The 27,072-nt window shown below is 42.0% G+C and overlaps 1 protein-coding gene and 1 long non-coding RNA gene across 14 annotated transcripts in view; one reads left to right on the top strand and one right to left on the bottom strand.

Annotated features, from left to right (window-relative positions):
• The window catches only part of LOC147580029 (uncharacterized), a 217,509-nt gene that overhangs the window by 108,549 nt on the left and 81,888 nt on the right, over positions 1–27,072 (bottom strand). The window lies entirely within an intron of this gene.
• Positions 1–27,072, top strand: part of NPAS3 (neuronal PAS domain protein 3) — an 865,390-nt gene that overhangs the window by 827,686 nt on the left and 10,632 nt on the right. For all 10 annotated transcript variants that reach the window (XM_086709953.1, XM_086709952.1, XM_086709951.1 and 7 more), the window contains 2 exons: positions 7,695–7,888; positions 12,569–12,675. In XM_086709953.1, the coding sequence (XP_086566079.1) occupies positions 7,695–7,888; positions 12,569–12,675 (301 nt within the window). The remainder of the gene's footprint in view (positions 1–7,694; positions 7,889–12,568; positions 12,676–27,072) is intronic.

The following is a 27,072-nucleotide window of genomic DNA, read 5'->3' as shown; positions in this document are numbered from 1 at the left end:
GACCTTTTATCCAAGGAATGGCTTCTGCCAAGATTCCTCTTTCTTAACTTTGGCCAGGATGCTTCCCAGATACCCAGGCTCACCTCCACTCTTCTCTACTGCCAGAGCTTCCCTTAAGTTGAGCCCATCTGAGACCCTCCCTAGTTGTCGCTGGTCCTCTAGCCTTAAATGCTGAATCCTGCCCAGTATTGAAGATCCCTGATCTTAGAGAAGTTCTCAGGGACAGACTCCCAGAAAGCTTCCCACCACCGTGTGGTTCCTGAGCTGATGGCCATCTTTGCACCTGCTTGATGAGGACCGTTGCAGGACCACCTCTCCTGCTGCATCTCCCTCGGGGCCCTGGAGGTCTCCATTTTCACCCACTGCCTGAACACCTCATTTTCCTCTGAATCTCACCTCCCCCAAATCTCACCTCTGCCTTGAGAAGTCACCTTTTCCCTCTTCTGTCTTTTCTTATCCCCAGTTGCTCAGGTCCCACTGTGAATTAGGACAACACGGAACTAGTCTCTAGAAATATAAATGAGATCCAAGAAAGGGAAGAGAAAGGCATTCTAGTGTTCTCCTGTGCTCACAGGGTCCAATGGCACCTCCTTCAGTTATGAGCCCTCTTGTCTGTAGGGCTTGCCTCTACAGACAAGTACTTGGCCTCTGCTAAACTTTTTTGGTTTGGTTTGGTTTGGTGTTCTCGGGACTTGTGCAAAGACCTAGGTGGTAGGAGTCAGACAGGGACAGAGAGACCTGTTCAGGCTTATTCTCCAACCTATGAATATGGTCTAAATCTGGGAAACCCATTCCCTAAAAATTTGCCTCAAGTAATTTACATGGGGTTGATATTGTCATGCTGGTTTAGATTAAGTTGTTATGCTGTGGGCTACATGTTTAGGCTCAGAAGACCTGGCTAAGCCCTTATCTTTCAGCAGGTTGGGGGCCACCTCAAAGCTCCCATCTCTTAAAAATAATTAGCTGACTTTCCCACCTGAGCTACTGATTTGATGATCTGTATGCTGAACCAGGCTTCTACAAGGAAATAAAAGAGAAAAGACCAGAGTGCCAGAAGGAAGCTTAATTTTTAAGGTAAATTTGGATTCCCTTAAAGGACAAGTGAAAAATCTCTGAAGATACTCTAAACCCAGGGAATCCATAGTTTTCTCACGCCTGCAGCTTTTTTTGTTCCTATTTGCCTAGCCCTATTCTGTACTTTACATTATATGTGGAAAATAATGCACATAATACTTAGCATTTCCTTTTGATAAAGAAAACGTTTCATATTACTAGTACTGAAATTTATTCCTAAAAGAATGGAGAATAGCTTCCAGATGTATCTTTCTGTCACGGACTTTCTTTCCTAAAGTATTGACAGAGGGGAGGTTTTATCAAGGTCTTTGTGATGGGCTTGTTTATAATGAGAACATATTAGTGGAGCACATCTAAGTGTTTATCACTAACAGATGACTGAAAGGAGCATATGGCAGGAAGAGAAATATATATTTGTCCAAGAAACGTGGCTTGTTAACACTCCCACACTCGTCCTAAACTCTGTGGACATGTACGTACAGCATTGTGCACATCCGCTGGGTATATCAGAAGAAAAATAAAAGTCAAGCAATGATTCCTTCAATATGGGACTGTCAGATAATGCTAATTTGGACATTTTTATCAAAGATGGGAGGATTTCAACTCAAAAGGGCTGCACATTCTGCTTCACTGTGGCTGGCATCTGGGCAACGCTGTGTAAGGGGTTTAGGAAAATACAGGCTTTAGCATTTTTGTACAGCTCTTTATGATAAAACAAGAACAATGAAAGAAAGCATGAGGATTGAGCTCTTCTATAAAATTGAGCTCGGGGGCAAAGAATCCCTTCGTTCAGAAATCTCTTCTGAAGAGTGTCTGTAGATTAGATTTAAGACCAGACGAAGATGAACCTTTAGAACACAGAGGCAATTTTTACCTGGCATTGGCCAAAACCAAAGCATTGTTTTAATTCAGATATGACCCATAGAACCCTATTGATTAATTCTTGAAGGAAACTCTGCATTTATTAACTTGCAGCCGTACTCTGAAGCTCCTGTCTTCACCATGGAGTTGTAGCAGAGTGGGGGAGTGGGGAAGGATAGTGATACAGCACAGTAAAGGCCACTCTCTGGAGCATTAGGTCATAGAATTCTCTAGAACTTAGCGAGAACCCTAAGTATCATCACCTGATTCTTATCCTCCATTTTTTTATCTGAAGAATGCTACCCTGGACAATCTAGTTTACTTGCCAAAATTACCAGACCAGAACTACATCAAATGTTCTATTTTCCAGTTGGATGTTATTTCTATGCCACGATACGCCTTCCATTTTACCATAGCTATGCTATTTCTATAGTTTCATCTTCTTGACATCGTATTAGTATTTATCCTTGTCTATTTGTATTTAAAATCATTTCCCATTTACCTACTTAACTTTACAAGGGAGCCATGCTTCTATCGGATGTTACCACTGGGATCTGTACACAATATGGCAGGCTTGGCATTTATGCCAGAATGGATTTGTCGATGGAGAAAAGGGATAATTAGAGTTTTCAGAAATTTTCACTTTTTTTTTAACAAAAGTAATCTTGAAGGAACAAGAGAACGTCAATTTAGAGAAAAACAGAAGTTTCAAATACTCAGAGTGGGGGCTGGAGGAATGCCTAAGCCATTCTCTCATCTCTGTGTATTTTCTTCATTGGTGATTCCATTGAACTTGGTTTCAACTATCACAGAGGAGTGGGGAGGGGGACCACCTTCCAAAAACGATTCCTTCAACTATCATCTCTTATGTTTCCAACCCCTTTTTCTAGCTCTCCCCAGGACACCTTGTCCAGGACCTCTCCAAGCTGCTCAAATACAAAATGTCCACAGAGAAATCTTTCTTGTCCCTCTGTCAGCAATTCTTCCACTCCCAATTACCATTTAGTCTATCTCATCATCATCCTATGAAACAGGCACAAAACAGGTGCTTCTCCCCAGGTCCCATTGTTGCTCATTTCCACTCCTTGTACCTGCCATTTTGGCCCATCTCAGTCTCTTCTCCTGCTCACACCAACTGAAACACTCCTGGAGCCCTGGGATCCCTGATAGGTTCCCTTTAATATTATTTGTTCTAGCCCTTTTCTCCATCTGGAAACCTCTTTCACCATTCTATGATCATATCTTACACATCAACAATTTATTATAATGCCAGTTTCACATAACCTTCCTGATCCATTTTTCCAAAAGCATTTCCTACCTACCTACCCTGACCTCTCCAAGCTCCTATGCTATATCTTTCTTATGGTGCATACTTGTTACTTAACCAAAATTGTATTTGTGAGTATTTACACTGCGTATCAGGCACATATGTAGGCACTTTATATTCCTTTTCCCTTAATCCTTTCAGCAGCCCTATCAGACCTGGGAAGGCCCCCAGAGATCTACAGTCAACTGGTCTTGGGTGCAGTTTAGACATAAGGATTTTTAAGTACTCCCTGGGTACTCCAATTTTAGCATGGTTGAGAACCACTGGTTTAACTCCAAACCCATTAGCCAGATATTCTCCAAAAGCAGGTATCACCTTTGAAGCTTTAAAAAACAAGCAAATGCTAGACCCCAGCCCAGTCCAACCCAATTAGAATATGTAAGTGACAGAGCCTGGGAACCCATGTGTTAACAAAGCCTCATAGGGTATTTTGTCACATAACCAGGATGGAGAACCACTTTCTTTATCAGACACTGTATCATCTCCCTGTAGTACAATATTACAAGTAATTATACATGTCTCCTCCCACTGTGTAATTCGTAAACTCTTTGAGGACAAGTTTACCTCTGATTCACTGTGGTCTTCTCCCTGGTACCTAGTAAGGTCCCTTGCACATAGTATGTTTGAGAAACTAAAGCACCAATATTATACCCCTTGATGAAGAAAACAAAGATGCCTTATTAAGAAAAAAAAGACACCTTTATACAATACTTATTCTCTTTGTATAAGCTTTTTAATCTCTATTACACTGGCCTGGAAAATCAATTAAGTCATTTCAATTCTCTGAACATCATAGTCACATGGCCATACAGTGCCAGAGTAGGATTTGAACCCCAGCCCTTCTGACAATACTCTTTACACTACATGCCAGGTCTTCAAAGCATCTACAAAGTGAAAATTCAACTCTCTTTGTGTTTGGATATGTGCTGTCAGACATGTTTCTAAAATTTGAACATAGCTGTCACATGGGGAAAAAAAACTATCTGCATTATGAAGTCGATTTGGAAAAATGCATTAATTTAAACCCAAAAACCAAGTGTGGATCTAAATAGATACTCCTTTCTTCTCATCAATCTCAACCTCCTTTACCACCAGAGGTACCTACATATAGACAAACATATCCTCTGACTGTTCTTTGACATTTCCTGACTGTTTAATTACTACATTCGTTATTTCATTACTTTATCTTTTTTTTTAAACTTTTTTTTTTAATGTTTATTTATTTTTGAAGGAGAGACAGAGCATGAATGGGGGAAGGGCAGAGAGAGAAGGAGACAGAATCCGAAGCAGGCTCCAGACTCTGAGCCATCAGCACAGAGCCCGATGTAGGGCTTGAACTCATGAGTCACAAGATCATGACCTGAGCCAAAGTAGGACATTTAACTGAGCCACCCAGGTGCCCCTATTTTCTCTTCACCTTAGTTTTTACTACTTCTCAAAGACTTTTCAAATAACCAGAGCTTCTGGTTAGAAATGAAAACTTTTTTGTTTTTAATTTTTTAATGTTTATTTATTTTTGAGAAAGAGAGAGAGACACACACACAGTGTCAGTGGGGGGCGGGGGGAAGAAGACATAGAATCTGAAGCAGGCTCCAGGCTCTGAGCTGTCAGCACAGAGCCTGATGCAGGACTTGAACTCACAAACCATGAGATCATGACCTGAACCGAAGTTGGAGGCTTAACTGACTGAGCTACCCAGGCGCCCCAAATGAAATCTTTTTAAAGGTTCATATACAGTTTACTTGAAGTAGTGAGTTGGCCTCTGGTATTAACTTGTAACATTTCATTCAACATGAATATGAACACAGAAATCATACAGGCATAACAAAGTTGAAATGACACTCCAACAAGACCTAAAAACCTGAATTCCAGGCTTTTGCAATTTCTGAGTTAGGTGAATCTGGGTAGGAAATGAACTTTCTAGAAACCTCTTTTCCACTAAAACAAAAAAGAAAAAGAAAAAAGAAAAGGAGAAGGACCTAAGATAGACTCTTCCAAAATTTCTTTCAAACATGAAATTTTATGATCCCTTAAAATAAGAAGAATTCATTTATTAGACTTTTGGTCAAGATTAAATTAGTAATCAGGCCTCACCCTTATGATTCAGCTGATATTTTAAAAAGCAAACAGAATTATAATGAAATTTGGACACTTCTTTGCAATTTAGAAAGTGTTCACCTCCCTTATCACCTTTCACTTTCATAACCTAACTGCAGAATATGATTATCCCCATTTTACAGAAAAGAAAATCGAGATGCAGAGAGGTTGAGCGACTCGTCCTGGGTAACAAAATCAGAAAATGGCAAATCTAGACCCCTATCGGACCCAACTGTGGACCCAATTCAACCCCTCGATGGCCACAGGCAAAGCTGGAGATGGCGGGGGGGGGGGGCGGTGCACAGGTAAATCTGACATACAGACAGCTCCCCACAGTAGCCTCTCTGCCTTCTCAAAATGCTTTCTAGCCCAGAAGCCCATAAATTGCTTTGGAATAGAATACCAAGTGGGGATTTATTTATCATATCATTTCTGAGTGCGTATTTTCTTGAGCATTTATAGATCTGTTTTTCCAAGAAGCTGAGAGTTCCTGATAAAACAAGACAGATAATGATAAATGAGCATCTACGTAAGCCTAGCTGGGAGGAGGACCAGGGCCTGTTAACACCCCTCCTGTGAAGTTAATCCCATTTCTTTATTAGTTAATGAGGTCTTACAAAAATGTATATCTGTGATGGTGTTTTAGCATCTGTGCCTCTAGGAACATTTTCAAATATTGATAAAGTAGCTCGTCTGACCAAAGCTTAAAGCAAAGGTGCATTAAGTATGAATTTAGTCAACTTCAAATGTGGGTGGTCAAAAAGCTGCTCCTGAAATACCCTAAATAATCCTCCTCGTTGGTGTTTCCAGATCTGCAGCTCTGGGTGCAAATGTAAAGGGAATGGGGAAAGAGGTATTCTTTAGGACACCAGGACTCGGAAGAGCAGCCCCATAAGCTTTGATCCTGCCTCTTGACTGACAGCAGTGTGGCTTGCTTTTGGAAAACTGAATGACTTGAGGGAAACAAAAACAAAATGAAAAAGGAATTACCAGTCAAGCCCCTGCGAAGGAGAGCAGGCATTAGATCCTACTGCTCCTGGGAGGCCAGAGATCTACTTCAGTTCTTTATGGCCAAGAGGGAAGCCAACAATCTCAAAAGATGGTTTGATGGTCAATGATGCATTTTTGGAGAGGCAAACCAAAGGGAGAACTTGGTTAGCTACTAAACCGACCTCCCTGGTACAGTGAATCACAGTGATTACATCTACAACCTAGTTTTGGAGACCCGCCCACACTGTAGCACCATTCTAGGAACATAGAGTACACACACACACACACGCATGCGCATGCCTCCAACACCCTCCTCCCCCCAACACCCCACACAACTTCCATCATCATGAAATACCCAAATCCTTTATACTTTCCATACTTTTATGATTTATGTTTCCTCAAAACATCGCTTAAAGAAGTTGACATTATGGCTGTCCTTCTATGTGTAGTTTATAAGCAAAGCAACTTTTAAAAGGACGTCTGTAAAAATACCGTTTAAAATGTGTGACAAAGACGAACCACTTTCATTTGGTTCTAGATGGCTTGGACTATCTAGGGTATACTTTGGCTAAGAAACTAAAAATGACAGCCCAACATTCTCCCTCCTGTGTCTGCACAAGTAACCAAACAAGCCACCAAAATGGTGCAAATTTCCTGATCCTGCTTTAGAACGAGCTCAAGGAACAAATGATAGGCCAAAGTCCTCTGATCTCCAACCCCATAGAGCACTAAATCACAGCATTACTGGTAACTCAGTGATTTCTAACATGGAATATCTATGCTCTAAAAGGCCCATTCATGTCATGGTCACTAAGACTTGCTCGTTGGAGGCTTTGGCCTTTTTGCAATATCAAACCCCACCCCCAGCAAAGGAAAGCTATGAGCCATACTTCTGAAAGGAGATGGCCATTGTAATCCACTCAGTACAGATCTGCAGACAGACAAACATCATCCATTAACAAGTGCTGATAATGCAAACATTTCTTTTTGCAGCTCATTGCTCAACTTTCTGGTCATTTTAACTGGTTATACACTTCCTCTAAATGTAAAGAGAGAGAGATAGAGAGAGAGGAGGAGGAAGAGAAGAAGAATAAAGGGAAAGAAAAAGTCCTGAAAATAGAATTGCACAATAATAATGCCGCACTGAGAAAAGCTCAGCATATAATATTATTTCTCTTTTGTCCCTGCCTTGAGGACATCAAGGGCACTTTGACAGCCATTATGATTACAGAAGATACAAGCTAATGTTGGTTGTTCCAGATGTAATTTTGCATTTCTTGCAAGAAATACTGTCACATCCCAGATGTAAATTTGACTGTGTCGTGTACTTAATGTTCTATTACAGGTGATTCACATAACAGGCCGGCTACGACTGAGGGTGTCACTATCCCACGGGAGGACCGTTCCCAGCCAAATCATGGGTCTTGTGGTTGTGGCTCATGCCCTGCCTCCCCCTACGATCAATGAAGTCAGAATTGACTGCCATATGTTCGTCACTCGAGTAAATATGGACCTCAATATCATTTACTGTGAAAATAGGTACTTTGTTTTTGTTTTCATTTCCTCTGTTGTGTGTCACACATTGGTGAAGGTTGGTGTTTTCAGCAGTCTGAAGGATTTTACTCTCCCAGTGAGGCTCATTATAAATCCTGATCTTATTTTTAATGGCTGCTTGGACTGACACCAAACATGCTTTTTATTTAAAATTTACATTGCTATCCTGATTTACATTAGGGACAACAATGGAATGAATTGGGACATCCAGACAGCCATATGCTATAATTAAGACCCATTTTGGCCGAAAACCCAAGGAGAGAGCAGGGCTGAGACGTTTGGCAGAATTATGCAGTGAAAGGTATCTCCTGATGTCTCAGCCAGACCCACTTCCTGACTACTGTAAGGGCCCAGCCTCACGATGGACAGTGTTCATACAGGCATTCAGCATACTGTCTTACTGCCTGCCTGGCTGCTATAACACATTACTATCTGGGGGGCTTCGACAACAGGCACTTATTTCTCACAGTTCTGGAGACTGGGAAGCCCAAGACCAAGGTACAAGCTGGGGCTGCTGGGTGGCTCAGTCGGTTGAGCATCCGACTCTTGATTTCAGTTCAGGTCATGATCCCAGGGTCGTGGGTCCCCACGTTGGGCTCCTCACTGAGCATGGAGCCTGCTTAAGATTCTCTGCCTCCCTTGGCTCCTCTCCCCTGCTCCAGCCACACTCTCTTCCAGGAAAAAAAAAAAAAAAAGTTTTTTTTTTTTTTTTTAAAGGTACAAGCTAATTAGGTTCCAGGTGAGAGCCCACTTCCTGGTTTGTAGGTAGCTGACGTCTTGCTGCATCTTCACAAAGGACAGAGAGCACTCTGGTCCCTTCCTCTTCTTAGGAGGACATTAATCCCATCATGGGGGCTCTATCCCCATGACCTCGTCTAAACCTAATTACCTCCCAAAGGCCCCACTGTCTCATACTATCACATTGGGTAAAAAGGCTTCAATATATACATTCGGTGGTAGGAGGGACACATTCAGGCCACAACACGTGTAGAGGAAAAAACGAGAATTTGAGGCCCACAGAGGAAAAAGGGTGAAAATTTTTCAAAACTATTAAATAAAACATTGTAATCCTGAGGATTTTGTTTTTATAAATTAAAAAAAAAAAAAAAAGACTCATCGTATAAATGATTTGGCAGTCCTTCCTTACCACTGAGCTGGGATAAAAGGACTTTTTAGCCTCTGGTTGAAAAGTTCACTTTTTCCATTAAGCGCAAAGCCAGGGACAAGGAAATGGGACAGTGCCCCCTCAGACCTTTCACCTAGAAGTCACAAGCCCATCATGAGACTGATTTGAGGAAGAGAGAATCACGGGGCCCAGGGAGAAAAGTGAAGAGGAACCCCGCATGTATCAGCCATGAGAAGGAAGCTTTAGTGATACTATCCATCTGCTGGTGCCACCGAGAGAGTTACTGAGGCCATTTTGAGAGGGTGCTTTTGTCGCACAGACTGTTGTCAGGCATAAAGGCAGTGTATGTCCACTGAGCCCTGTTAGTGCTTTCAGAGGGGAAGTAAGAGCAGAATGGTCAAGCGGCTTGCATAATTGACCTCTCCAGGGCCTCGCCAAGAGGAAGACAGACGGCACCTGCATTCAGTTCCACTGGGAAGCACTGAAGATGTGGAGACCAAGTTAGATATGCCTACCATTTCTGGTCAGGATTTGATTCAGAGGAAAGAATTCACGGGGGGAAGAAGACACCCACCTGAGCTGTTAGTGTTCACTGGGTTAGAAGATACCATGAACCCGTCACTATTATTTAATGAGTAACTCTAACTCTGTTTTTCAAGCTTTGTTGGCATTTATTAACATTTTTATCATTGTGACTGCATACTTGGCTATGTGAAGGGTCTTCCGGAATGGCCAAAGACTATCAGGAAAGACGGTTAGCCAAAATGATCAGCTAAGGTTCGCAAGTAATAATGAAGGTAGTTAATGTTTATTGAACACTAACTCCACACTCGGCAATGTGCAAAGCTCGTTAGGTACACCATCTCATTTAAGCTTCAGGGCACTTCTGCAAGATGGATGTTGCCACTGTCTTTATCAACCTCAGGCAGTTTCAGTTTAGAGAGAAAGGTCAAATGGTATGCCCAACGTCACAATTTGAACCCAAAGGTGGCAGATTTAAAAAAATAAAAAAAGGAGAAAGAAGGAAAAAGAAAAAAAAAACACAGACATTTAGCTCCATGTGGGCCTTCCTGTATCCCTTGTCACTTTTTTTTTTTTTTTTTTTTTTTTTTTTTTTACAGAAGTCGGGCTGAGTGGTAAGGGATCAATCAGACTAACCACTGAAGGGGACCTTTCATATCTATGCATCCATTACAGAACACGATTATAGCCCACAAAGCTGTTTATTCTGATTAAAAACATAGAATGCCGGAGATGGGGATCCAAGCCAGGGAGGCGGATACTAAGTCCGATGACCTATGGCTTTGCCTCTTTGAAAACATATGTCGGCTCCCTTGATTTAGATTTACTACCACCACCCTCTCCAAAAAACAGAGCCTCATCTTATTTACCTGCTCCCGGTGATTGCCCTATCCCAAAGCCCTCACTTAATTTTCATTCCTGTGATCACAGATTGATTAATTCTGCTTCATGGACCCGAGTGCCTTATGGTACCACTCCAGTAATTGAGATCATTTTCTGTGACCCACTTTAAGCTTTCTTTCTTCCCTTTAAAAAAAAAAAAAAAGAAAAGAAAAAAAAAACTATTTTCCACAACCCCTTATTAGCCAATACAATATAGTATTACTTCCCAACTGAAAATGATACAAGTTATTTTAAAAAGACCTGTGTTAAAGGTAATTGCTTATCTGAGGAAAAGGCCTACCCTGTATTCCAGGCACTGTGCTGTGTTCATTTCATTTCGTTCGTTCATCCCCTCCCCAACCACTTCAGTTGTTTTTACAGATAAGGAAACTGAGGCTCACAGTACCAAGGGCCATTAGGATTCTAATCCTGACATAGGTCATCAGACTGGTCTGGGGCTTTCTACATGTGTATTAAGAGGTCTCTGAACACTGAGCTGGTCACGTTCGCCACGGTAAAGGGCTCTGGTTCTGAAGGATTTCATTCAAATAAACAGTAAACTAGAGAATGTCTTCCCTAAAGTATGACTGGCTTTTTCTTGGGGGGGGGGGGGAGGGGGAGGAAGAGGGGGAGGGTTATTGTTTAATTAGGGAATCGCTAACTAGAAGCTCAAGCCCTGTGCCCTCCCTCTCTGATGCTTGTTTGGTTTCAGTGCCGATTTTTCCCTCTGCAAACCATTCTTCTCCTCTGCATTCCTTAGCGCAGCCGCAGGCAAAGCCAACATCTAATGTTTTCAGGGAGCTGGCAAATTTCAGAAACGCCAATGAGGGCCTTTTAATGACATCTTTGTTCACTCATTTGCAGGAAGGGGGTGTAAACTGTGCTTGGAAAGCAGCTAATGGTTTTAGGAAAACACCAACTACTCTGTTTTGTACCAGAAAACCATGGGGTTCTGAAAAAACATTCTTTATATTGCCCCGCTTAGTCTCATCTTACCAAGAATTCTTGTTCGGCCAGAAATATTATTTAATGTTTAATATTAGACATTGAGAAGTTCACTCACTGGTAGCGTATTTTAATCTTATTCCACATTATGCTGTTTTTGTTTTGTTCCTTCTTTCCCCGCCCTCGGGGTCAGACTGAACTCTCCAACAGTGATCTCATAGGTTTCTTAAATGTGTCATTTCTAAAGCCTCACTTCCTATTTGGATACATTGTAAGCCATAAACCAGAAAAAGCACAGGGACAGTGAAGAACATACATTAAACAAAAGATAGATTCTGTTTTGGACTGACCAAAACCAGCCTGTACCCGGACAGGGAGGAGGAGAATAAACATTTTGACGTCTTTGTGTAAATCAGGCAGATTCCTCCAACATGTTTTCCAATTTCTGTTCCATTTTTCTGTGCTCCCGCCCGAGGACATTGACGTCTGGACAATCAATGACACAGGCTTACACACACGTACTGTCGAGCACAAGCCTGGAAGAGCTGCTGAAATGGTTTAAAAGTTTCTGTGTGGAATCCACCACAAAGTACCAGTTAAAAGGGCCAGGAGTGAAAGCAGAGCTCCCAAATGACTAAGACTAAAAAAGATAATACCCCCAGGCATCTGTATGTCTCAGCATTTAAATTATATCCCTTGAATGCCAATTTGGACTTTGTGCCAAGAAGCAGCTGAAGCCCTTTTTCATGGAAATACCCAATAGAAGACCAATCTGTTTAAATGAAAGGTGTCTCTAATCATTCCGTATAAACATAACATGTTTTTATTTTATTATGTAACCTTGAATTATCTTGGCTTCTAATAAGGATCTTGTATTGTTACTGATTCTCAATAATTTCACGGAATTATGTTGTCTAAATGTGTATTCTGATGCCAAAAAAAAAAAAAAAAGAAAAACCTGTCTCATTATTTAAACACAGTTGCTTCATCTCGTACATTTCCTACTTTTGAAAAAGTCTGTTGTCCGTTAAAGAAATAATCTTGTCTGTAATGGGTTTTCCCTCCAAGTTCCACGCCCTCGTGGGTACCCGTAGTATAATGAAAACTGTAAGTAGATGTGTTTCTAAGTCATTGAACAATTTCTGTACTTCCCCCTTTCTGAATTCCAGCCTATTTTCTTCTCTTTGCAGGATTAGCGATTATATGGATCTGACCCCTGTAGACATTGTAGGGAAGAGATGCTACCATTTCATCCATGCCGAAGACGTCGAGGGCATCAGGCACAGTCACTTGGACCGTAAGTACCTCCTGTGTGAGGGAACAGCCTGGCTGGCATCATCGCTCTCCGATGCTTGTTTGGTTTCAGTGCCGATTTTTCCGTTCGTGTCTCCCGTGTGCATTTGAGATGACTGTCAGCACACAGTGAGAAAAAGTGAGACCTACATCACTTCCACCTGTGTGGGAATTAGATTGAAAGCTGGACCTCAGGCCTAGAGAAATTGCTGGATGGTTAGGCCCTCACACGGGATTTTGTGTTCTCTTGTGCTCTCTCTCCCATAAAGCCATGGGAAAACCTTTGTCGTAAGTGCTTTCTTGACCCTTTCATTTTCTAGAGAGCAAGTACCACTCTGAAATGTGTGGTCTCTGTTTCAAGATATACAAGGGAGAAGACAAGTTCAAATAGACCAGAGACTTTAACAATTCCTACTCGACTAACCGCAAAACTGAGGCCCAGGGGAGTTGGGACACAGTGGCAGAGCACGTCGTGTGGATACAGCAGCTCTCAAAGGCAGTGTCTTTTCACTGTATTTCTGGAAAGAGGGTTATTCAGAGGAAAACTTCCCTCAGTCTCCCAACTCCCAGGAGAGGGAAACTCATCTCAGCTGTTTGAGTCTGGTTCCCAGCTCCTGACTCACAAGCTGATACCCAAGGTACCTTTTTTGGCATTGGAAGAAAGAAGGACCCATGGTGTTCTGGCCAGGTCCAAAACTCTGGTTTTAAATACAGGCAAGGGGCCACCAATGAAATACTACAGCGTGACAATCAAGGTTTTATGTAGAAATGCTAGCCGGGTGGCCTTTGTAATTTACTTCCCCCCCCCCCCGCTTTCTTGCCATGGTTGAGGAGAGCTGTCTCAGGTCTGTCCTGCCCTTTGCTGTTGTTTGCTCATTTTAAACTTGCATCTTCAAAAGCATAATGGCAAGACAGTAAGCCCGCCAAATTCTCGAAGTGTGAGCATCTTGTACTGCCTTTTAACCGTGCATTAGCAACACTGATGTGGGACCAAGTTCAGTGTCAAATTTTGTATACATCACGTCTCTGGGAAAAGCCTGCCTGCAAGGCTGCTCTCCAGCAGATTCTACTCCCAACACTGAGTGCGTGCCTTGGTATTGCACACCAGGGATTTGGGGAACACACTTGTTGCTAAGAATGAATGGGTGTTGTGCATCGCAGAAGCAGATGGCTCTTCAATTAATTGGGGGAAAAAAATGATGCTGCTGCTTCCTGAAAAGAAACATCAGGTTCTTTGTAGCTGGGAATTTAGAGAAAATGGAGAAAAATCAGGATCTTTGGAGAAGGCTATAGATACATTTTTGGACCGATATATGCCAGAGATCCAGACTTTAAAAATGAATATACTGTTTTTAGGACACTGTCATGCACCATGCGTGTGGGGGGTGAAGGGTGCTTTTTCATTTTGGAATCTTAATTGAGGTCTAACTTCAGAAACCTGATGCTGACAAAAAAGAACTATGTCATCCTCAGTTATTATTTGGAAAACGTCATGCTATCTCTCTGGGATTTGATTTACAGCTTGAAGAAACACAATTCCTCAGGAACAGTGAGCTAGGGCAATTCATTTCTTCCCATGAAGCAGAGGTCTCCAACAAATATGTTTGATGCCATTCTTTCCAATCTACTTTTATCTCATTTTCAGTAACCAGAATAATTTGAGAGTGCTGAAAATAAACAACTCCACCATTCACTATTGTACTAGTCTCCTAATTTTTCTGGTATCTTGCCAACTAATAAACAGAGAAGGTATGCTTTTAAATTCTGTGATTTTTTTCATTACTTGATATTGACATACTGGCTACTGCTTTATGATTTAGCCTACTAACAATGATTGAGTTCACTCTTTCAACTCATACACACGACTTCTAATTTTAAGTTCTTTTAATAACCTCAAACACATGAAAAACAAATAAAATGAGCTGATAATTCTGCACAGTAAAATACACTTCACATATTTAGCTATCATGCTGTGGAATAACTCCACAATGTCAAGTAGCACACAATTAGTAAAACTGTAGGGGGAGGAAAAGGAGTGTTTTGATCCTGAAGAATTTTGATCCTAATCAGATTGAAATTTCAACGTTCTTGTAGTGCTTAATATCTTCAATCACACACACACACACACACACACACACAAATCAAACTGATGCCAATGTCAGGTTTTGCATTCTGTGACTGAAATAAAATGCTAAAATATACAAATGCATCTCGCTTTGTACAATAAACATTAACATCATTATAAAGTAAGATTGAGTCTAAAATTGTGTGATGGAATGTCTGATGTTTACCTAATTCTCAAACCAAAGCCAGCCCAGTAACAAAATGACAGAGCATGTAATAAGTCTTGGTTGTGTAAACATTGGAAGAAAAGGCAAAATGCCAGTGCAGTATCCTGCTCGTCCAAAGCCCTAGGCTATTACTGAAGGATGCCTCAACTGTACCTTCTTGGCGGGAGAAGGTCATGGTGACAGAGAATCGGCTCAGGAATAAGATAGAATTCTAAAACAAAGGGCTGGTTAAAAAATAAACTACATTAACTATTTAGCTTTTCTTCCTAGAGCTATTGGCACAATTCCTGTTTCTGTGCATGAAAGGCAGGTTTTAGCCATCTGATATTTCCGATAGCTTGATATCTGTCTTACACTCCGGTTTACAGATAAAACTTTAAAATAAAAGACTCAATAGTCTTTGAGAACTCAGAATGCTATTTTTATCACTTATATCTTTCTCCTAGCTTAGGCATCTGTAAATCCATAGATGAACTTGTCTCTAGAATAAGAAAAGTAGAGGGGAATCTCAGCTCCATCAGGAATTGACAACTTTCATCAGTTGAACCAAGAACTCCGGACCACTCACTCTCCCACCAAGTCAACATGAGTGGCCCGATAGTTCACACTAGCTTCCCACATAAAGAATCAGTAAGAATCGCATTATCCTTACCAACATGGTGGGTGAGTGAAATCCTACTGGGATTCTAAAACCAAGGGGGTTGTAGGCCCTCTTCTTTCACACTGTGACCAAAGACCCCTCTGATTTGTTTCCCTTACGCCACCTTACTGGAGTCATTGAACCCAATTTCACTGATTCTCCAAGCCAAATTGACCAAATCACCATTTCACGGTTTGAATTTTAAACTACTCATATAAGCAATTATTTGAGCATCTTTGCCTATCACACTCTCCACTTCTCCATTGCTCAGGAGGTATTGGCCTGAAGGTGACCAATCAGGTCTCCCCGGAGTCCCAAATCCCAGTTAGCTAGTGCAGCCATCTAGTACTCTCGCCCTGCCTTTAGCCCAAAATAGAAGGGCAAACCACAAATGCTAAACCGAACCGAGAAACATGTTTTGCATCTCTCTTTCGTCCCTTTTAGTCCAGCCTTCTGTCTATAGAAGTTGCTGAATTTGTCTTGAGATACCCCTGGGGTCCTTTCCAGGTCAAATCGGCAACGTTTCTAAAACCTGGAAAGAGTGGCAGAGAGAAACTTCCCTTTACAATGTCGTGCTCCACTAGCAAGGCTCAGGGCTCTGCAGCCGTGGGACTTTAGAGAAAAGGAGCCAGAAAGTATAGAACTGGTAGCAGTTTTCCCTTCCTAGAACCTTAACCAGGATGAAGGAACTCTGTAAGAGTTATTTCACAAAGAAAGAAGGACTTCTGCCTTGTCTACAAGATCTCGTTGAATTACAAAAGGATGGGCTGCCCAATATATTTGGAGGATGTTAAAAAAGAAAAAAAATACAGTGGCCTAAGCATTTATTTCTCAATTACAAAATTTTATCCTTCTTGACAAAAGTAATACACAGCTACCTGGCATAATGCAATGCATGCTGTTTTGCATCAATAACCCCTACGCTTCCCTCCTGAAGGCGTCTCATCGCCAAATGCAAGCCGACTGCTTAATGCAGGACTAATTAGTATATCCCCTTCCAGTCTGCAGGCCCTCCATTGTAATTCCTTCCCAGCTCATTTTTTTCCACAACCGAGCATCAATCAAAGTAAGTGCCCTGCCTGCCTCGGAAACACAAGATGTCCTCCATGCATTTGTCATCTGCCACGCAAACAAAGGGGGAATTTAATTGTTGATTTGGGTATGCAGCCATTGCACACAGTAAAGGAAGCTGCAATGAAGGGAGAAAGGAAGGCACAAAGTTTGGTGGGTGGGCCGAGTGCAAATAGCACAGGGGACTTTTTTTTTCTATCTTTCGATCTTAGCCTTTTTCGGGGCTGGGCCTTCAGGGATTTAGCTGCAACCTGATCATTGGTTGGACTTTTTCCCAAAGCAAATGAGTTTTTCCTCTTCTTCCGTATGAATATGGAAATGCCCATGAAAAGAAATACATGTAATAGCTACCGTGTCAGACTTTTTTCAGAAGCCAAGTCAGCCCACGTCGTGTGCCTGTCCATTAACCAAAAAAGATGCTCACGTGGAGAAGAAATAAAGTCAGGTTTTTATGTAGAAGTGAATTGCCAGTATTATTTTATGTCTATTTTTTTTCTTTTTGAGGAAGTATGGATTTTGGCTTTTCCAGTCTAAAGGCAGGCAGAGAACAGAGATCAGCAAGGGCCTATCAGCTGAGTGTCCTCGGTCCCCTGCGTTTATAGAAATGCAGAATTTCAGGCCTACCCCCAGCTTACTGAATCCTCATCTGCAGTGCGCAAGATCCCCAGTGGACTCCCATTCAGGTTAACGTTTGAGAAGGATGGACTATACTAGCATTTAGCAGGCATTCTTGTCTTACATGAAGTAAATACAAATTGACTAACAATCTTAACGGCTTCATTTTCCTCTTCAGTTGGCTGAATCTTGTGAATAACAGTAAAATAGAAGTAGGGAATTGGCTACCGAGGGTATCTCAGTCAGTGCTCAAATGACACAAGTATGTGATCACTTGATAAAGAGAAGGACTTCTTTACAAAGATGTCAGGTATCAGCCTTCTCCACTGATATTCAAGAGAGTATAAATGGAAGTAATCGTCAACATGTAAGCAAAAGGAGGTCTTCAGTTTTTTCCCCAGGTTAACATTTTTTCCATGTGCTTGTTGTACATGTGAATACAAAAATTTCCCCTGTTCAAGTTCATCTAAAATCTCTGAGTACTTACTGTATAGCTTTGTGGTATTGCAGTAAGTTTTCAAAAATAACTAAGATGTGGTCTCTACCTTCAGGGACCTTACATACTAGTAGGGACGATAGCATGAAAACAACCAATGTTGGAAAGGTGGCATAAAATGAGGACTATTGAGATGCATGTTTTTTTTATCTTATTTTAATGTTTGTTTATTTTTGAGAGAGAGAAAAAGAGGGAGAGACAGAGCATGAGTGGGGGAGGAGCAGAGAGAGGGGGAGACACAGAATCCGAAGCAGGCTCCAGGCACTGAGCTGTCAACACAGAGCCTGACGCATGGTTTGAACCCACGAACCGTGAGATCATGACAGCCCAAGTCGAAGTTGGCCACTCAACCGACTGAGCCACCCAGGCGCTCCTGTTGAGACGTATAAACAAAACACTGAAACCCCAGAGATGGGGGGCAGGAAGGGAGGACGAGAGGTTCCAGAGGTAGCATATCTTCCCTGGAACTTCAAAGAAGATGGCAAGAAGCCAAGGTGGCAGATGGGCAGAGGTGTAGGGTCAGGGACATTCCAGAGCATAGAAAAGGACACAGAATGGGGGTGCCTGGGTGGCTCAGTCAGTTAGGCAACCAACTTAGGCTCAGGTCATGATCTCATGGTTCATGGGATCGAGCCCCGCATCAGGCTCTGTGGTGACAGCTTGGAGCCTGGAGCCTGCTTCGGCATCTGTGACTCCCCCTCTCTCTCTGTCCCCTTCCCAGCTCATACTCTGTCTCTGTCTCTCAAAAAATAAACGTGAAAGAAAGAAAGAAAGAAAGAAAGAAAGAAAGAAAGAAAGAAAGAAAGAAAGAAAGAAAGAAAGAAAAGAAAAGAAAGAAAAAGAAAAGGACACAGAATGATACCACACACGATCTTTCCTCTCTGCCCAGGAAGTAAGCCAGAACTTCAATTGGACTCATCTATTCTAATGAAATCCTAACATGGATCCTTGGATCCATGGATCCTTTTCCTTATTACTATTTCCTTGGATCCATGGATCCTTTTCCTTATTACTATTTCAATTAGTAGCTGCTTTTATTACCATAAAAGGAAACACGTGATATTTCAGAGAAAATGACCCATTGCTCTTATAAAACACGTTCAGAAAAAAAAAAAAAAAAACTTCTAAAACATCCATTTTAACCTAAATCAACCTAAATACGATGAATTCCATTACTTCTTGTACTTTATACAAAATTAAGAACAAGATGCCATTGTAAGTTTTAATTATTTTAAATTTTTTAATGTTTGTTTTTTGAGGGGGGGTGCGGGTACACAAGAGGTGGGGGAAGAGAGAAAGAGAATGTGAAACAGGCTCAAGGACTATGAGATCATAACCTGAGCCAGAGTTGGATGCTTAACCAACTGAGCCACCCAAGCATCACCCAGGTGCCCCCTCTCCCCCCACCCCCCATTATATGTGATATAACTACTTTCCTTAAAACGTTGATTTAATGATACCTTGACTATCTCAGAAAACCTCAAACTTTTCCTTGTTTAACACAAATGAGTGACATAAGGATTTAATTTGTGTAAGTGTTTAGCATACAGTGGTTTTTACATTGGGGCACCTGGGTGGCTCACTCGGTTGAGCGCCAGACTTCAGCTCAGGTCATGATCTCACAGTTTGTGGGTTCGAACCCCACGTCGGGCTCTGTGCTGACAGCTCAGAGCCTGGAGCCTGCTTCGGATTCTGTGTCTCCCTCTCTCTCTGCCCCTCCCCTGCTTGCGCTCTGTCTCTCTCTTTCTCTCAAAAATAAACATTACAGTGGTTTTTACATTAATTTAGTGTTAACTAAGGATCGGGTCATTTGAACCTCTTTATGAACTCCACATCCCCTCTGGCTTCCTAGAATTTTTGGTGGGGCACATCAACTAGAATGTATCTGGTTACAAGTAACAGAAAACCCAGGCAAAAAGGAGTTCAGCTTTCTCTGTAATCGTCTCAAGTTTCTCTTCATGACCCAAAGACAGCTGTGGCACTGCCCATCACCAGTTCCCCACAAGACAATGTCCAAAGTCAGGAAAGGGTCAGTCACTATTTTGTGTTCATTCTTGAAAGAAAATACTCTTAGAGGCCCTCCAGGAGAGAGGAGCCCCCTTATGTCTCATTGCCCAGCATTTCATCAAATGCCCATGCCAGAGTCACCCACCAGATGGAATTGCCATGACTGGTTTAAACAATCAAAGTTCGTCCCCACTGGGACTTGGGAGAGAAGTGATAGAAAAGCCGTTGAATACGCAACATGATGACTGCTGCAGGAGCTAGAGGAGAGTTGTCGGGAGTAGATCTTAAGAGTTCAAAAGGAGCACATTGCTTTCCTTTCTCCCTCTTTCTCTTCTTATTTTACCTATATGAGAAGATGAATGTGAGCTGATCCTGTTGAAATCATTGTTTCATCATCTATGTAAATCAAACCATCATGCTGTGTGTTTAAACTCACACAGGGATGTACGTCCATTATTTCTAAATAACACTGGGAGAAAAAAAAAAAAAAAAGAATAGCTGTCCAGTGGACAATCAACGATACCTGCTACAGGGGAGCATCTGTAACATTTTCACAACCAAGTATCTCGGTTTCTGAAAATCTACACCATAGGTGAACAAATGAAACTTGTCTGGGCTCCTTTAAATACTCCTGTTTTTACCAAACATTGGTTTCTGTGTACCTATGCCTCACTACTCATCTATCTCTTGTTCAAGATGTTTAGTGCGCTTCATAAAACAACCCCATCCAGAAACACAGGGTCCACAAGAGACATAAAATAAATCTAAGATCCAACCTCATCCTTTTACCTTTTTTTAGTTCTGCCTACATTCCAGCTTAACCTTGCCACTACTTCATTTTTAAAGGGAGGTAAAAGATTCACCCAGGCCAGGTCAGACCCCCATACCACTTGCCCTAAGAGTGACCACGGTTTTAAGTTTCTTAGTGAAAATGCCAACTATCTGTCTCCCATAGAAAGGCACATTGAGGTAAGTCCTTTTTTCAGAATAAAGGAAACTTTCCCATTAATTCCCAACAAGAGAGAGACCTCCCTGTGGGTCTCCCTGTCCAGCGTTTCACCATATTCCAAACCTAAACCAATCACTGGTAAGGAATGGAATTACCGTGACTGAGGCTAAAAGGGGGACAGGGCCACCACCTAATTTTGCTTACTTTGAGATCCCCCAGTGCCTCGCACAGAGTAGGCACTCAAAGGAGTATTGAGTGAATAAATCCACCATTTCCTTCACTTCCTAGCTGTAAATTTTTCTTATTTCCACGTTCAAGAGTTCACGGTTTCCCTTTATATAGCAAATCCCCACCAAAAAAAAATTTTAAGTTTAAGGGCTAAGAGATACCGTCGCTGACTATTTTAGGTCAAGAAGAACAGGAATGAGTGGTACAGAAACTCTGGCTGAACTGAAAGCAGGCTTGAAAAAAAATCTGAGATCTCAAATGTCACTCATGCCAACCATCACTTTGATCTTTCCTGTCCTAGAACAGGATACCATCAGTGTTTAAAAGGCTTGGTCTCTGGGGCGCCTGGGTGGCGTAGTCGGTTAAGCGTCCGACTTCAGCCAGGTCACGATCTCGCGGTCCGTGAGTTCGAGCCCCGCGTCGGGCTCTGGGCTGATGGCTCGGAGCCTGGAGCCTGTTTCCGGTTCTGTGTCTCCCTCTCTCTCTGCCCCTCCCCCGTTCATGCTCTGTCTCTCTCTGTCCCAAAAATAAATAAATGTTAAAAAAAAAAAAATTTTTTTTAAAAAAAAAAAGGCTTGGTCTCCAATTCAGTACATTATCACGAAGAAAAGGAGAACTTATTTTTTAAACTTAACAAATTGACATGTCCGAAATCAATGAAAAGTTTTCTCTGCATGATTCAATATTAACAGTTAATAAAAATCTATCAATTGGCAGTGGTATAGGAAAAAACCTCTTCTGAGGTTATAAATCACACAGATAGCAACTCAAGCAGGGCCTGTCATTAGTGTATTAGGGGGAAAATCCATAGATGATGCATCGTCATTCACGGAACATCCACAGGTCTTCTGTCCTCAAGCTCGTAACTCACGTTAAGTACCAAATATCATTAAACTTTACCAAATATTGCTCAGCACAGAGATTCACACACACACACACACACACACACACACACACACACACACACACACGCACACACATTGAAAACCAATTTGTGGATGTCTGCTATTTAAGACATCTAACTCACTAATTGCAAAATCTATAGGAAAGTCTGCACAGCATCAAAGCCTTGGTTGATCCTATGAGCAGTTCCAAATGAAAAACGGTCTGTGTTACAAGTAAATAAAGCGCTTCACGCACAGTTTCTGCCTCTAATGCTGTTTCTGTGGGTTTTGAAAATGACCTTCCTGTAAGCATCAAGGACTAGAACTTTTAGATAAAGAAACTTGTTCCTGTTTTAAGTCTATGTCAGGTTCATTCCCCTATAGCCCACAGTTTTCAAAAGCAGAAGAAAAAGTAATCCAGAATTAAAAAAAAAAAAAAAGTCTTGTTTCCAGAATGAAGTTCCCTGTCAGCCTGCCTTGGGCCTTAGGTGGAGAAGCAGAGATTAAAGAGTCAGTATTCTTTTTCATGTTTCATCTGCCAGTTTTGTGAATGTAGAAAGAAAACCAGTGGCTACAGCTAAGCACCCAACTGTGGGTGTTAAGTCGAAAGTGTGATTCTAGCGCACACACCCCCTTACTTGCACACCCTCCATATTAGTGAATTCAGAAATAACACTGGAGTTCCTGAGAGAAGGCACCCCTTCTCCATTCTCTGCAGCCACTGATGAAGGTACCTCCAGGAGGGGTGAATGGCGCCACAGATGCGTCCTCATATCGCCATGACGATAATGAAGCTCTTTGTTCAGCTGTGTGAATGTGAAGTGTGCAATCTCCGATGATCTCACCATTTCCTATTTATTCTATACTTACCTGAATACGCCAAGTATTGCAGCTTTTTAATGCATATGCAAACCCCTAAAATGTCCTTTTGTGAGACACTTCGCTAAAAGACCGCTTTTGATATGTGTTCATCTCCTCTTCAAACCGAATTAGACTGCTTCCTTCTTTTGAAGACACAAGTAACTCACTATTTAGAATCTTTGGCTTTGATTTGGTAGAACAGCCCAACAGGAAGGGACCATGTTCTCTTTTTTTCTCCATATTTCTGAAGGCAAACTTGTACTGATTTGTTTTGATTTACTAACAGAATTATGTTCCTGCCACAGACACAGGCTTCCTTTATGTCCTTTCAATCATCGGTCTATTTCTGTGGACAAAGTTTTCCCAAGGAAAACTGAAATCCCTCTGTTTGGTGACTGTGTGCTGAGCCATGGATGTGCGCTTCAGCAAGAGTCCGTCAGGTTTAGCGGGGAGAGGAGTTTTCCTCCACAAGCGCAACATTTCTTGCACGCCTGCCACGAAGCTCAAACCAAGAGACCAGGTGACATTTTTGAACAATATTCAATAAAACTGAGCATCCAGCCTTTGGGGGAGGGAAAGGGGGAAGCGTGTGTTTGACACAACAGGTCACGTGTCCTAAAATGGAAGTTCTCTGCAGTTTTCTTTTGATTAAACTGTATTTGCCACTCCCTTCACCGTTAGGGGTGGGTGATATTTGGACACTAATAGCCGAAAATTGCCAACCAAGCAGGATTGCAGCAGTTCAACCGGGAGGAGCTAAGTCTCTTTTGTTACAGTCTTGTCACAAATGTGGGGCTCACCTCTGTCCTCTGAAGAGCACAGTCTATAACTCACAGGCACCTTTGGCCTGGAAGGTGGGGCGGTGCGGATGACCGCTTCTTGGTTCTCCTCAGAGCAACAGCTACTGAGAGTGATTGGTTCTGCCCTAGACTTCAGAGTAAAAGAAACAAGTTCTCGCGTGGTAGCAGAGGCGCTCCAAATTATGCCCGGGAACATTCGAGATTGCAAGCGAACCTGGGAAAAACTGCACCCATCCTCCCCGCAGCTTCATGATTGCCCTGTAAGAGCTCAGAAAAGGCCATTGAGATGTTGCGAGATCCTTAAAGAAAGACCGGTTCCTCTGGTACAACTTTAAAGACATAATTCTAGAGATGTTGTAAGTGAATCACATCTAGAGATGTGATCAGTGAATCCAGTGAGCGACACACAGGCTGCTCTAGCAAAAGTTTTGGATATCAAAAAGCAAACTTTGGGATAAATCAAAGGGCAGATGCCAGGTTATGTGTTAAAAGTACTCAGACCATATCATGGTATAAAATGAAAACTATGATCCACGTAAATAAATTTTCTTTCTCTCTGTGCTTCTTCTCTTTATAGTTTGAGCACAGTGTTATGAATTTACTCCTCAGGTCTTTGGTCTGTTGAGTGTGTATCTCTTTTCAAGGGACAATTAGCTATTTTTTTAAGGACTTCCATATCAAGTAACTTACATCATGCGCTCTTTGGATTTTCCCCACAAAAGGGATTTCAGGAAATAACCCAACACAAACATTCTCTCATTTTTCTCAGTTATCTAAAGCTAAAACTCACAAATAAAAACAGCCCTTGGATTAAAGAGAAGTGAAAAAGTTTTTCTGTTTTTCAAGTTGTCTAATTTATTACAAACTAAAAATCTCTTTCAAACTGGCACCAAGGTGGCTTTTCTTCTTGAGCTGATTAGGACCACATGAGCTCAGAAAAAGCTGTCAGATCCTGCCTCTGGCGCAGCTGGAATGATCCAACTGATTTGCCAGTAAGATTTTGTTTTTTTTTTTTTTAAAGCAAGAAGCTTCATCCCAAAGTCATAAATTTATATTCTGGAGCCCCAAGCAAAAATTACTCCTTGTTCATTTTAAAGGAAGCAAAATTCCATCGATATTTCTTTTTATGGGACCTCCTGGACAACAAAAACAACTGGGGCAATATTTTGGTCAACATTTCCTGCTATAGTGGAAGCTAACTCAGCGCCCTATCGCTCACTATCTAGCTTCCCACTGACACACAGAGGTCTCATTCAGAAAACACTCATCTTCAGGAAACAGTCATAATCTGTGTCCAGGCCAGAATGGACCTTTACCTCTCAGGACTGGTTTTGTCAGGCTGGCCCAGGGCAAGTGAATGGATTAGGTCAAACTTTTTTTCTTCAGTCGACCACGAGGGGTTCCTGGACCTGCTTTGGGGTGTTCACCACAGCAAATGAAGGCACTCACATAGCTGCCTGACTTCCCAAGGAGCCTGAGGGGGCGCCCACCCTTCCCCGTCAGTCCTTCCACAACCACTTCCGCACATGAAGACCTACCAAGCCTGCCTCTCTGAGTTCGATCTCCTCTCTTTGCTAGACAGCCCTTGGCCTGGGTGATGAAGAAGGCTGCATTAACGGATTCATGGGCCCTAGTATATTTGTGTTTATTCTCAGGAAACAGATGCACTTTAATCAGACCCAGCGTCCTATTGCCTTCACTCCAAAAGACGACACCCTCTCATCAGTCTTTCAGCCCCCTTCACAGCACGTACGTGGAGCCCACCAAGGAGGCAGATGTTTTGCTGGCTGTGCATTTCAGAACTGAGATTTCGTTTCTTTGTTTGTTTTTAAGTAAGAGAAGGTATTATAAGGAATGGGGGTGGGGGTAATCTTTATGTGGATCCTGCCAATTCTCATTTAACTTTACAATTCCTTTCTCACGCTGCCCCCCTTTCTGTGCACTGTAGTCTGGTTCTGGGGATAATTTTTTAATTTTGCCTATGTAGGGTCACATTCCAGACCGCAATCCCCAGACGGGCTGGGCTTCTCCGGCCTACCACCTCAGTGTTTTCTTCATGGGATTCTAAAAAGGGGCTCCTTAGTCTCTTTCCCTCGTCAACAATCCTAGAACCCTTTGAAATTCTTCCTTTCTCCAGATACACAGCAGATAGAATTATGCACCAACCGCTGATTGGGGTGCTAGAAGTTTTTCTCCATGAAAATAGTGGGCAGAATTTCATAACCCGTCATTCCTCTATTAATAGTTAACCAGGTTGAGAGGATTTGAATAAAAGCACATCTTGTTGCATGCAACAATGGTTTGACAGAAGAGCTGTATGGCAGAGTTAGTATTTCACTGCTTTCAGCTTCACCACGCAGTTTTGTAGCCTGGGAAGCCATGCATGCAGAATGGCAGAACTTACAATTGCCGACACAAGAAGAGTACAATGCTACCTGTGGAGCCCCGCCACCAAGAGAAGGTGTGACAGTTCCGGGCCTTAAAAATACCCTCAACTGTTGAATAGTTTCAGAATAGTGCTTGCCACTTTTTGAAACACACATCAAAGCAAATCTTTTTTCAAGCACCTGTTAAGACGTAATTATTAAATTTTACAACCACCCATTCAATGCACTGTGAGAAAAGGGGAGACTGGGAGAAAAACATCGAAGTGTACATGTTTATGGATAGAATACGGGCAGGTTGATTTTTTATCACTTTTGGAGCCAGGAGGAATGGCTTAGACACGACGGATGAGCTTCAACAGCCTTAAAACACAGCTCTTTTCCAAAGTGACTTCCCTTTACCCATCCAACCCCCCCCCAAAAAAAATCAAAATGTACTTCATGAAACTATTGTATATGAAGCACTTATTAGCCGTAATTAAATGGACAATATGAATTTACTACGTCTTTAGGACTCTGGCTTGTTCTGGTTTAGAGCAAGATGATTAATGCAAATACATATTACTTGAGATAACCATTTAGCAGCTAATTTAGCCAAATTTATTACAGCAGTTAGAGGTTTTTCATTTTAGCAGACGGAGACAAGGACATGCCAAAAAGTGGGCAACGTGGACGAGTGCACACTGCCCTCTAGTGGCCAACCAGCTGGCGCGCTTTTTCGGGGGTGTGGAGTTGCTGAGATTCCTAGCCAAGTAATAACAGCAGGTTTTGCACGTTTCCGGCATCCTTTTAAACCATTCCTTTCCATAGCACTTTATTTCTGGGGATGATTTACTGCACTTTCCCCTTTTACTAGCTCAGGAGTACCCAGATACAAATCAAATCAATTTCAACTTGGCAAGATTTTGGTTAAAGTATCATTTTTAACATCTGCATTTTAAAGCTCTCCTTCAGTGGGTATTTAATGGCACCGTTTCACATTACTGATTGTTTTTACTTGTTCCTTCATTTGGGGCCATATTTCAGAGCCTGTGTGGAGCTGTCACTCTGTTTGGCTCTAGCCAAGTCAATTCTGTGCCTCCCTCAGGCTAGTGCTTCTCTCTGACTTGGTCGGGGAATTTATTTTGTCCCAACATTCAGGAAAGTCTCACCAGAATTTCCCCTGACTGACCAAT

The sequence above is a fragment of the Puma concolor genome, chromosome B3, assembly GCF_028749965.1.
Source record: "Puma concolor isolate L17-30 chromosome B3, mPumCon1.1.hap2, whole genome shotgun sequence".
Classification (NCBI taxonomy): domain Eukaryota; kingdom Metazoa; phylum Chordata; class Mammalia; order Carnivora; family Felidae; genus Puma; species Puma concolor.
This window is presented reverse-complemented; position numbering and strand designations above follow the sequence as displayed.